Source organism: Rhinoderma darwinii, chromosome 1 (genome assembly GCF_050947455.1).
Source record: "Rhinoderma darwinii isolate aRhiDar2 chromosome 1, aRhiDar2.hap1, whole genome shotgun sequence".
Lineage (NCBI taxonomy): Eukaryota > Metazoa > Chordata > Amphibia > Anura > Rhinodermatidae > Rhinoderma > Rhinoderma darwinii.
In genome coordinates this window covers 477398802-477411791 of record NC_134687.1, presented here as the reverse complement: position 1 = coordinate 477411791, position 12990 = coordinate 477398802, and the positions used below count along the sequence as shown (strand labels likewise).

Genomic DNA, 12990 nt, shown 5'->3' with positions numbered 1-12990 from the left:
ATGAAGACCTCCGTCTCTCCTCTTTCTCACGTTTGGATCTCTCCTCACATTGTGAATTGAATGGTTAATTTACAAATGCTTATTTTTCAGATTGATAAAGATGATGGTGTCTATCAAGCTCAGTTCATCAACTTCTAGCACATGGTTTCATGTCAGAATGGCTGTCCACCATGAAGCCTGTGCACAGCTACATGTTCCAGGGTGTGCAGGAAATACTGTAACGCTGGCACTTTTGCGCCATTACATCTGTGTTCTATACAGATAGTTGCTCTTCTGATACCTTTTGGGTGGTCGATTTTAGCCTTTCCCACTCAGCTGCTTATTTATACTAGTGTAAGAAATCTACAAATGGCGACTTTTTATTTAGGTTTATTTTATTGCAATGTTTTATTTTGCCTTCATAAAGAGGTGCACAATTCCTCTTTCCAATTGTATGTTATATACACACCTGAAGACAACACCTTCTATAGATGTCAACACCAACGCGTTCCATGGCCATGGGGGCCTCTACAGGGCAGGATATAGCATGCCTTGTGCCACTGCATTAGCTGAAGCTTCCATCATATTTAACGATTTGTCCTTAAATGCCGTCACCTAGAATATAAAGACTTGAAATGTTTGTTGTCTTAATACATCTATGCTTCAGAGAGGCTATGTAATGGAGAATCGAAGAGAAGACCACCTGTTACGTAAGCGTTGCTCTTCATGTTCCCACTAATTCTACATGGACGTCTGATAGAAGGGAGTGTCTTCTGTAACAAATCAATTTACGTCTCAATAAATGTAGAAATAATGTAATTATAATATATTTTTAAATGGGTTTTAATTTGAAGTGCATTATGTTCGCTGTAGAATATTTTCATAGTTCTATTTTTTTTTATTTTTTTTTCATTGCACCCGAGCTGTGCGGGGAAGGGAAACAGAGCAATGATATCAGTTGGGGGTGGGAATTACACCAAATGTAGCAAAGCTTTTTTAATGCCTACAGCCCTCTAGAATGTCTTCTTAAATCTGGCAGAAGACACTCTGCTTCTAAACATGTCGCTTGTTCACTTGCTGACATGAGCTGTGCTGAATGAACGATTTGATGGCTGCTGACAGTAAACATTAAATTAGTACAGGCAACTAGAGTACCAAATAATGTAACTTCGGCTGGAGCAGAGCGGTTTGTGCCCCGTGTAAGTAGTCGTGTTAAAGGGGCTGTATCTCGTCTTCCACTACTTAGTAAGGCATTGCTGTCACCTCTGATGTGTGCAACCGGGAGGATGGAATATATAACTATTCTATTCATGTGTCTTATTGTTTGACCTTTGTGATCTTACTTTGTCTTTTCTCTGTGTCTTGTTAGTTTTATAGTCTGTTTATCCGGCAGCTTTTCATAAATACGGGAGGGGGTTCTGTGTGATGCTTTTATTTATTTGTTGAGATCTCCGTTACGAACCTGGGACCATTTGTTGCCACTTTGCTAGAAACACAGTGACTGATGATGGCGAACTTCTTGAATGCTGGGGCTGGATGTCTTTTATACCATTGTATGTGGAGTATAAAGGGACATACTTACTGTCCATTAGCGATCTGTTTACCATGTTAATTCATGTGCACGATGTTGCAGAACACTTATTTTAGAAAGTTCTTCACTTAATGAAGCCTTTTTTATATGGCCTCTGGGAGACAGATATTAGTAATGCGGCCACAAGTCCCAGACGTAATACTGATGCTAAAATGCGGCAAGAATTTGGCCGTCTGAATGAGCCCTAAAGTAGAAGTCTTTTCTTACCTTGATCGTGTCCTCCTTTTTGGGTGAATGTGTAATTTCAGTTTTGTATCTTTCTAAATGTGAAATAAGCAATAAAACGATAAGTCTAAGTCATGCTTTGTGGTTTTATTTTAAAAAAATATATTTACAGGTATGTGTGACAGATTTATCTCCCTGTTATCTTATGTCTTACATTGTAGGGTTTGTACTGCAAAACTGGTTGGATCTGAATCCCATTTTGGTTTATCACTAATTTGGATCCAAAGTGGTAAAATAGTCTATATACTTTTAATATCCTTTTACCCATATCATATGATTTGGAGACATTTGTAATACAGCAAAAGTTGAACATTCCAGAGCGCTATTGTAGAATTATGCTCTGTTGGTCTTAAACACGGGGGGAAAACAGTGTGAACCCAGCCTATCGTGTACATCAGGAAAGCTCCCGACGGCAAACCAACCCTGTGAAGTCTGATTCTGCGTTCTTGCCATTCATCTGTCCTCTATTTCTAGGTAACCTACTAATATGTTAATAAGAAATTGTGGGCAGATGGGCGCAAAGTATGACTGCAGGATCAGACTACATAGGTGTGCATATAAGCTGTAGACCCAAAATTGTCAATTTTTAATTATAGGGGTTGGCTCTCAGCACCCCCGGGAAAGAGCTATGGCCAGACAAGCCTGTGACTGTGCACTTTATTTAGAAGTGTTACTTTAAATGGTATGTACATAGTTTAAACCAAAGACCGATATATGGACATGAGGTTATTGTGTGTAGTAGTATTTAGCCAAATATAAAAACTTTATAGTGTTGCTGAATGCTTATAAGGATGAACTTACAAAAGGCTGCACCACAAGTGCTGTAGCCTTCACCTGACTTCAGATTCTGTTAAAAGATCTGTATAACCATTACCGTTTAACTCCCCCCCCCCCCCCCCCCCCCCCCCTTTACAATAGTAAATGTAAGGCCTCATGCACACGGCCGTATATTTCGTCTGTAGTTACGGACCCATTGATTTCTATTGACCTCGGACACCTTCCCGTATATTTGCGGGAAGGTGTCCGGGCCGTAGAAAGCCTCTGCAAAATATGGGACATGTACTATTTTTTGTTTTTTTTAATGATACTAGGTGCTAAAGTGTTAAGGAAGAGGATGAACTCCTACAAAGTAGGAGGTTTTATGCTGACCACTGTCCTGTCCCCCATTCACATGGTTTGGGAATGTTATAATGTAACATACTGCTACATCCTTGTTACCCTAACAGCATAAGTTATTGCGCCACAATACAGATTAGGCTCCGTGCATACTACTTTTTGGCTCTACGCTTAGCGCGTACGTCAGGAATACTCCCGATTGTACGCGGTCAACAAGTCCATAGGGCTCTGTTAGCCCGACAAAGGCGAAAACAGGTGTCTTCGAAGAGTGGCTTTTCCATCATGAGGGATGCCGCAAAAAAACACCACACAGTATATATTTTTTTTATTTTTTTTAAACACTGGAGCCAATGGCTGACTGATACCACTGTATGGTTTACACAGTTGCCGAACAGTGACATCCCTCACTCATAGACAATAATAGTATCCATTCAACGTAGACTAATGCCACTGTTAAGGCTTCCAGTCACAGCCTATGTTTAACGTATATGTTGGAAGTTTTTCCCGACGTATACGTTAAACATAGACCACTTTAGGTCGGGTGAGCGTTTGCTAGTTTATTATGCGCATAGCACATTCCCTGCTCTGCTGTCGATTTTAAAAAGTCCCAGAGAACGCTTTGAGTAGCTTTACAACACACATCCCAGACGGCTTTTAAGTTGATTGCTGTAGGTCTTATTTAATTTTACTCTATGGCACCAATACAGAATCGCCAGAGTCTTTAAATTCACTTGCTGACAGAAGCGTTAGGGTGAATTCACACACTGCAGACTTGGCACTGAAAATCTGCAGCAATTGACCGTACAATACATGTGAATGGGGTTTTCAAAACGAACTGGAATTGAGTGTCCACAGCATGTCAATTTTGCTGTGGTTTTCACCCTTTGCAATGCATGGGATGAAATCCGCGTCACAATCTGCTTCGAATATAGGCTGCATTGGGTGGACTCTGTAAATATTTTTCAGTACACTGCTGTAGAAATACAGTGTACTCTGTATGGCAAAGCTGAATCCAACAACATGTGTAGAATAGCTAATAGAGTTGAGCAAATCTTTAAAAATTTGTTATGTTGGCATCTCGCTGACGGGTGTATTGGTCACATAACTTAATGGAGGCTGGAATATAGATCTGTATTTTTGCCTCTTGTCCTATATACAGCAAATATAGCTTCATAATAGAACATTTATGGAAAATGTCTAAGGCACATTTTTAAAGATTTGATCATCTCTAGTGGTAATGCTACATGTATTACTTTGATACAGGTAAAATATAGATTTCATGTTAAAATAAAGTGAACATTTTGATAACCCTTCACCACGTTCTTGGAGTATAATATCAATAATTGGCATTGGAATAAGACAGTTGTAATTTGTGCCACTGGTCACACTCCCAACGCTGAATGATTGGGGCAGGGACATCTTGAAAAACACGTTTTAGTAAGACCCCTCCCTCATCTGTGGTGCTTACCTTGCTAAAACCAGCGTCCTGCTACCTCCCCACACAACAAAAGTGACTGAGGCAATTCTCTCTGACCTCTGTTGTCAAGATGCCGTTATTTGAAATGTTGCCTGTCTAGTGCATTGGCGCTCCCACGAGGCCCCTCCATCTGTGCTGGTGGCCATCTTGCCTTCATGTATGTACTGGAAGCGCCTGTGGCCCTGCATCCTGCCCTGTGCAGCCTTTGCAGCAAAAGCCTGCTGACCTTATCTGGTCCCTGGTGGTGAAGCAACCCTCTTGTCCCCAGTTCCCTCATCGAGGAGCCTTTAGAACCACACATGCTCAGGCCATTGGGCAGCACGTAAGTCCAGGCATCTTGTGAACTGTTTGAGTAAGTACTCTAATCTAATGGCTGTAGGAGTTCTGAGCAAACTTCAACTACCTTTCATGGCCCCTAATCCCCTGTCCCCATCATTCCTGGGTTATTACTTATAGAGGCATGCCACATCACAATTTAATGTGCCCTATATGACTGTATTGAACCACCAAAGTTACTGTTTTTCATTTAGCATGATTTGGAGGCTCTCCATCACTGACTTTGCTGTATCTTCTCATAATCTTGCTTCTAAAGCCTTGTTCAACCGGCTTTTTTTTGCAAGCTGATTGATGCTTTTTTTTAATCTTCAGAATCTGTGTGGAAAGTGCCTCTATTTTGCCTCATTGTTTTCAATAGGAATTTTCCCATGTAGTTTAGACCGTGCTCAATCAAAGAAAAGCTTCCATTAATCCGCAGAAATGGCTCCAATTAGGACTACCCCAGCACCTCCGTTGTACCAAGACCTAGAGCCGAAGACCCTGCAGCTGGACCCGTCCTCTCCCCTAGCCCTCCAGAATCGGCTCACTCAGACCACCTACAAGCTGCATACATGGCCTAAGAGGTCTTAACTCCTGATGCCCATGTTTGTCAAGCGCCTTGACCTCCTACATACCTTCATTAATTCTGCCTTCTCAGATTACAAATCTCTTAACCCCTTCAGGACTGAGCCTGTTTTGGCCTTCAGGACGAAGCCGATTTTTAAAATCTGACATGTCACTTTATGTGGTAATAACTCCGGAATGCTTTTACCTATCACAGCGATTCTGAGATTGTTTTCTCGTGACACATTGGACTTTATGTTACTGGCAAAATTTGCCCGATAGATTCAGTATTTAATTGTGAAAAACACCAAAATTTAGCGAAAAATTGCAAAAATTAGCATTTTTGTAAATGTATCTGCTTGTAAAACCGATAGTAATACCACACAAAATAGTTACTAGTTACCATCCCCCACATGTCTACTTTAGTTTGGCATCGTTTTTTGAACATTATTTTATTTTTCTAGGACGTTACAAGGCTTAGAACTTTAGCAGCGATTTCTCATATTTTCAAGAAAATTTCAAAAGGCGATATTTACAAGGACAAGTTCAGTTCTGAAGTGGCTTTGAGAGTCTTATATATTATAAAGTCACCATAAATCACCCCATTTTGAAAACTGCACCCCTCAAAGTATTCAAAACAGCATTCAGAAAGTGTATTAACCATTTAGGCGTTTCACAGGAATTAAAGCAAAGTAGAGGTGAAAGTTACAAATTTCATTTTTTTTATACAAAATTCATTTGTAATAAAAAAAATTCTATACCACAGAAGGTTTTTCCCAAAAAATGTAACTTATTATTTATTGCCCAGATTCTGCAGTTTTTAGAAATACCCCACATGTGGCCCTAGTTCGGTCATGGACTGAAACACCGGCCTCCGAAGCAAAGGAGCACCTAGTGGATTTTGGGGCCTTCTTTTTTTAGCATATATTTTAGGTACCATGTCAGGTTTGAAGAGGTCTTGTGGGGCCAAAACAATAAAGACCCCCAAAAGTGACCTCATTTTGGAAACTACACCCCTCAGGGAATTTATCTAGGGGTGTAGTTAGCATTTTGAACCCACAGTTTTTTTGCTAAATTTATTTGAATTAGTTTGTGAAGATGAAAATCTACTTTTTTCTGAAAAAACGTAGAAATTTTTAATTTTTTCAAGGTATAAAAGAGAAAAAACACATCAACATATGTAAAGCAATTTCTCCTGATTATAGCAATACCCCATATGTGGTAATAAACTGCTGTTTGGACCCACAGCAGGACTCAGAAGGAAAGGAGCACCATTTGGATTTTGAAATTCTGATTTTGCTGGTATAGTTTTCAGTGCCATGTCGCGTTTGAAATGCACTGGAGGGAACAAAATAGTGGAAACCCCCGGAAAGTGACCCCATTTTGGAAACTACACCCCTCAAGGAATTTTTCTAGGGGTAAAGTTAGCATTTTGACCCCACGGTTGTTTTGCCGAATTCATTGAAATTATTCTGTAAAGGTAAAAATCGACTTTTTTTCTGAAAAAAGGTAGCCATTTTTAATTTTTACAAGGAATAAAGGAGAAAAAGCACCCCAACATTTGTAAAACAATTTCTCCCGATTACGGAAATATGCCATATGTAGTAATAAACTTCTGTTTGGACCCACAGCAAGGCTTAGAAGGGAAGGAGCGCTATTTGGCTTTTGGAGCTCAAATTTAGCTGAAATGGTTTTTGGGTGCCATGTCGCATTTGCAAAGCCCCTGAGAGGCCAAAACAGGGGAAACCCCCCAAAAGTGGAAATTACACCACTTAAAGAATCTATCTAGGGATTTAGACCCCACAAGTCTTTTGCAGGATTTATTAGAATTAGGCCGTGAAAATGAATATCGACATTTCTTCCACTAAAATGTTGCATTTTTTTCAATTTCACAAAGGATAAAGGGGGTAAAAGCACCCCAACATTTGTAAAGCAATTTCTCCCGAGTACGGCAATACCGCACATGTGGTCATAAATGGTTTTTCATTAGAAAGTAATTAACCCTTTCTGGAGTGATCCATTTTTTTCTTTTCCTTCTTAGTTTTTTCCTCCCCGCGTTCCAAGAGCCACAACTTTTTTATTTTTCAGTCAATAGAGCGGTATGAGGGCTTATTTATTGAGGGTCGAGCGGTCGTTTTTATTGGTGCAACTTTTTGGTACATACAACTTTTTGAGTACTTTTTATTACATTTTTAGGTAGAGCCAAGGTGACCAAAAAAACAGCGATTTTGCCGTTCTAAATTCTTTATTTTTCACGTGAGACGCTCCATACATCACCCCCCACACTATGACCTGCTATGTCATGGTGCGCGCAGGGGTTAATGCGCAGCGCATGGTGCGGAGTGAAAATTAAAATTTTCCACTCATATACAATTTTAGTGCACTATATGTTATGCCCAGTTTGTGCCACTGAAGACAAATACCTCAAAATATTAACCGGGTTCTCCCGGGTATAGCGATGCCATATCTGTGGACGTAAATTGGTGTTTAGGCACGCTGCAGGGCTCAGAAGGGAGGGACGCCATTTGGCTTTTGGGGCACAGAGTTTGCTTGGTAGTTGTTCTGTTTGGAGTTTTACTGGTGTTTCAGTTTATAATGTGGGGGCATATGTAATCTGTGCGGGGTACATCAGGGTACATCTTATCTGTGCGGAGTACATCAGGGTACATGTTATCTGTGCGGGGTACATCAGGGTATAATAAGAAGGTATAATAAGAGGGTATAATAATGCAGTAAATAAATAATAATCCGCAGATGTGGCCGGTGTCGCACTTATAAATGGTGCCCGATCTTATCTGCTTTTGGAACACTGCACATTTTGCATCGCCATATTCTGAGAGCCAGAACTGTTTTATTTTTTCTCCACCGGAGCCGTGTGAGGGTTTATTCTTTGCGGGACAATCTGTAGTTTTCATTGGTACCATTTTGGGGTACCAGAAATTTTTTTGATCATGTTTTATTCCATTTTTTGGCAAGCAAGGTGACCAAAAACCATCAATTCTGACAATGTTTATTTGTTTTTTTTATGGCCTTCACCCTGGGCTATAAATGACCATTATACTTTATTCTGCGGGTCGATACGATTACGGAGATACCAGATGTATATAATTTTTTTATGTTTTGCAGCGTTTGTGCAATAAAATCACTTATTTATAAAATAAATTAATTTTTGTGTCACCATATTCTTAGAGCCATAACGTTTTTATTTTTCAGTCAAAAAAGCGGTGTAAGGGCTTGTTTTTTGCGGGACGGGATGTAGTTTGTATTGGTACCATTTTGGCGTACATGCGACTTTTTGATCACTTTTTATTGTATATTTTGGGAGGGTTGGTAACCAAAAAATTGTGATTCGGGCACTGTTTTTCGTTTATTTTTTTTGCGGTGTTCACCGTGCGGGAAAAATAATATTACAGTTTTATAGTTGGGATCGTTACGAACGCGGCGATACCAAATATGTGTACTTTTTTTAACGTGTTAATTTTTTTCCTATAATAAAAGTCTTATTATAGGAAAAAAAGCATTCTTTGTTTATGTCACTTCTAACTTTGATTTTTACACTTTTTCAAAACATTTTTATTATCTTTTTTTAACTTTTTTTACTTGTCCCACTAGGGGACACTTAGACTGGCAGCTCTGATCGCTGCTGGAACACATTACACTACACACGTAGTGTAATGTGTTCTAACTGTCATTGTGACGTAACTGTCACACTGACAGGAAGCCGAGGAGGAACGGCCGGAGGCTGATCCTCCGAGGCTTCCGTACATGGCAACCCGGAGGTCATTGTCTGGCCTCTGGTTGCCATGATAAGGATCGCCAGCCCCCGCAAATACATGTGGGGGGCTGCCGATCCGCTGTAAACCTCTTCGATGTGGTGATCGCAATCGACCACTGCATCAAAGGGGTTAATTGCCAATTTCAGCGGCGACAGGCCGCTGATCGGCAACGGGGAGAGCAGGGCTGACACCCTGCACAGTTAACCGCCGCTGCGGTGTAGCGCCGCGCGGCGGTTAACTTTTAAAGCGCGGACGTAACTGTACGCCCAGGTGCGCGAAGTTACTGCTTATCTGGACGTACAGTTACGCCAAGGTGCGGGAAGGGGTTAATGCATGAGAGAAATGAAATCCTGAACTAACTCCTGTGTAAACGAACGGTCATCTACCCAGCCTATTGTCGCCCACCTCAATTCCCTCATCTGCCAGCTCCAAGAAAAGATCAATGATCTTGAAAATATAAATCGACTGAGCAAATTCTCATCCTCGATACTTTCCGGTAGGACGACAATCTTACACGTTTCCTAGCCTGCGGCCTACCCACGGTGTTAGACCTTTTGTGGTATCACAGAGGATGCAGATGTTATGAGAGGACCTGATGGGGGTAGTAGTCCCCCTAATGACTGGTTTATTAGTGATGTTGCGGCAGTGGGGTCCTACCCTGGGCACCCCTCTTAGGACACGCACAAAGTCAATTGTCAAAAATGGAACGCAAAATCCGACACAGTCCTCTGCTAACCAAAAGTCTCTTTACTGAGAACTTCCATAAAGTGCAGCAATAATTCACAGCAATGCATTCTCTCATTACAAGTATAGTGGAGTGTGCATGTGAGGAGGACCCCTTGTTAGCTGACTTGCAGGGATATGCTTGTGAGGAGTGATGCTGACACAGTACTTTCCTCAGATTATGCAGTTTATGGTTTTGGGAAAGACACAGTCCTTATTATGACAACAGAAGGGATCTGCACCGGTTGGCTCCCGGCGGGTGACTAACTTGAGGGAAATGTAGTTACTCACGGTTACTGGGCCGCGGTATCGGACAGCCGGACGCGGACCTAAGACACGTGGCTTGGAAACCACGGAGCACTGGACTTGACCGGAGGCCTACTTTAAGGTCCAGGATTGCAGAAAGGCTCCTCTTGAAACTGCTCCTTTCTGGCAGATAGATTCTCTCCTCAGAGGCGGTATAAATGTATATGTTATCCCCTCTGTATGGACTGGTGAAGGGTCCTAGGAATATCTGTGCTTTGCATGGGCCGTGAGATTTACGATGCAGCTCCTAGGCGTGACAGGTAGGTAGTTGGAGATTCACTGCCATCTCTTGCACAGCATGGGTTGCTGGCACCTCACACTAGACTCACCAGAACTCGTCTGCACTGGTTTTCCTGCCCTCTGCTTAGAGGTAGGCTGGGCTACAGTCTCCACCCACAGAATACTAGAAGTTTCTGGAGGGAAAACTGGTTATGACTCAGCAGTAATTTAAATCCTACACTCACATGCACTTACAGTGGGTCAACCATAGATGGCAGCAAATGATAATATACACAGTGTATGCACAGGAAATACATGATATACAGAGGCATACTCGCACACAGCACTATTACATTACAAACCTACTACCATACGACAACTACTCCTATTATGGAAGTAGGGAGTGTACTGGGACACTACAATTCTCCCCCTCTTAAGGAAAGCTGTCCTCGGCGCCTCTTAGTTGGAGGATGGTTCCTGAAACAACAACAGAAGGAGAGGAAACACAAGAAGAAGCACATGTGCATGGAACCGGGTGGTTACTCAGAGAGCACTGCTGTAGGGATAGAAACTTTCAGGCATTATTAGCATAATATCCATAAGAACAACACTAATTGGCAAACATGTTAGTCAGTAACATTAGGGCAACAAACATAAGGATTCCCAGAGGCTCTCTGGCACTATATAACATCACCAAGTGTCCATAGGTAGTGAAAGTCACTCTGGGGGAATGATGTTCATGGCTTTGCAGTCAGGCACAATGGTTTAAACATTTGTATGAAAAACCCAAAAGCTTGGCTTTGTGGGCCAGGTACCTTGGCTTAAACAGTTGCATAAAGTATAGTAAACAGGTAAATCCTAAATATGTTAGGAGTATAGTGCAAGAAAACATATGTTATAAAGTGCAAGATACTTGTAAAAATGACATAACTTTTTACAAGTTAGCTGGTGGCCATTTGGGCCTAGTCTCTGGCAAAATATAGCTTAGTCTTTGTACCGAGCAGGTGGCAGGCCTTTGGTACTTCGCTCTGATCTTCTAACTGAAGTAGTTTCAGACTCAGACGTTGTTTCAGCGTGTCTGGATTCTCCTGGCGGTTCAATGATTTCTTCAGCCGGAGTAGAATAATTTCTGCTATATCCAGGGAAAATGAGATGAGGAACCCAGATGAGGTCCTGGAAGCACTCTTGGTGTAACAGGTAAAGAACTCTCTTCAACTGAAGGTACTACAAGAGGTTGGAACTCTAGTTGTTCTGATGATAGTGGACTTTCTTTTAGACATGGCTTCAGATGATTCCGGTGAACAACCTGTGGTTCTCTTCCTGCTTTGGTAATCTGGGAATGGGATAGCCGTAATGGTATATGGTTCAACTTCCCATTTTGTATCCAATTTTCCTGTACAGTGATTATTTTTTGAGCCAAACTTTATCACCTTTTTATAGGGGCTTTGCATGAGCGTTTTGGTTATAGTCGTCCTGTTTTTTTTGATGAACAGCTTTCACGCGGAAGTCCACAATTTCTTTGGCATCAGCCATTCGTCTCTGATGTTCATGTACCAAACTTCCTTGAGGCAAAGGATTGATAGAATCCAATACTTGCACACCTAAGGCCAGATCTGACGGTAATTGACCTTGACGACAAAACATCAGGTAGAAGGGCATGTAGCCTGTAGAACAATGTACGGTGTTATTGTACGTGTACATCAACTCTTTGAGCAGTTCAGGCCATTCAGTTTTCCGATCCAAGGAAGCGGTTCGTAGCATTCCAATTATGATCTGGTTGATCCTCTCACAGAGTCCATTTCCCTGAGGATGGTAGGCGGTTGTCCGCAGTTTTCTGCAGTCATGGTATTTGCAGAGTTCCTGGAACAATTGGGACTCGGAGGCAGATCCTCTGTGAGAAGCTGGTTGGGACACCCATAATGATAAATGAATTCTGACCAGAACACTTTGGCAGCTGTCTTAGCTGATAGGTCCTTTACTGGAACCGCTATGGCAAATTTAGAATAGTGATCCACAAGGGTCAGTGCATGTGTGTGTCTAGAACGAGTTGGGGCCAGCTTCACATGGTCCATGGCAACAATATCTCCTGGTTTGTGAGACTTGATAGGGTGAAGTGGAGCCTTTTGCTCACGACGTCCGTCTCGGTTTAGATTACAAGCTGGGCACTTTCGACACCAATTCTCTAGGTCTCCTCGCATACCAATCCAATAGAATCGCCTTCGGATGGTAGCTTCGGTCTTTTACACTCCAAAATGGGCGGAACGATCGTGGTATGCTTCTAGGACCACTCTAGCATCTCTTCTCGGGATGAGAATCTGATGGAGTCGATCTCCGGTAACAGGGTCTAAGGTATTCCTTAGCAGAAGGCCCTTTTTAATAAACAGGCGCTTGCGTTGCCTCCATAAGCGAATGAGTTCTGGATCAGTGTAACTCCGCCGAAGTCGTGTTGGAACTCTTCCACTCTCGAGGTAGTTTTGGATTTCACCAAGTACTAGGCTCTCCTCCTGGAGGGCTTTCCACACTGAAGACTCTTGCAGTGCGTCAGATGGAGGACTTGAGGGAGGATTTTCGCCATCAGTTGAAGCAGTGATGTTGTTCTGCTGGGCGAACCTGGAATAGTAGGGTGGCATTTCTACTTCTTCCCACTCATCTTGAGGTGGTTCTTCTCCAGTGGGTAGTCTAGATAACGCGCCTGCGTT

At 42.0% G+C, this 12990-nt stretch overlaps 1 protein-coding gene across 1 annotated transcript in view; it reads left to right on the top strand.

Annotated features, from left to right (window-relative positions):
• HIP1R (huntingtin interacting protein 1 related) overlaps positions 1-1866 on the top strand; it is a 158020-nt gene extending 156154 nt beyond the window's left edge. The window contains exon 32 of the mRNA XM_075834101.1: positions 91-1866. Coding sequence (XP_075690216.1) covers positions 91-138 — 48 coding nt within the window. The 3' untranslated portion in view covers positions 139-1866. The remainder of the gene's footprint in view (positions 1-90) is intronic.
• Positions 1867-12990: the final 11124 nt, after the last annotated feature.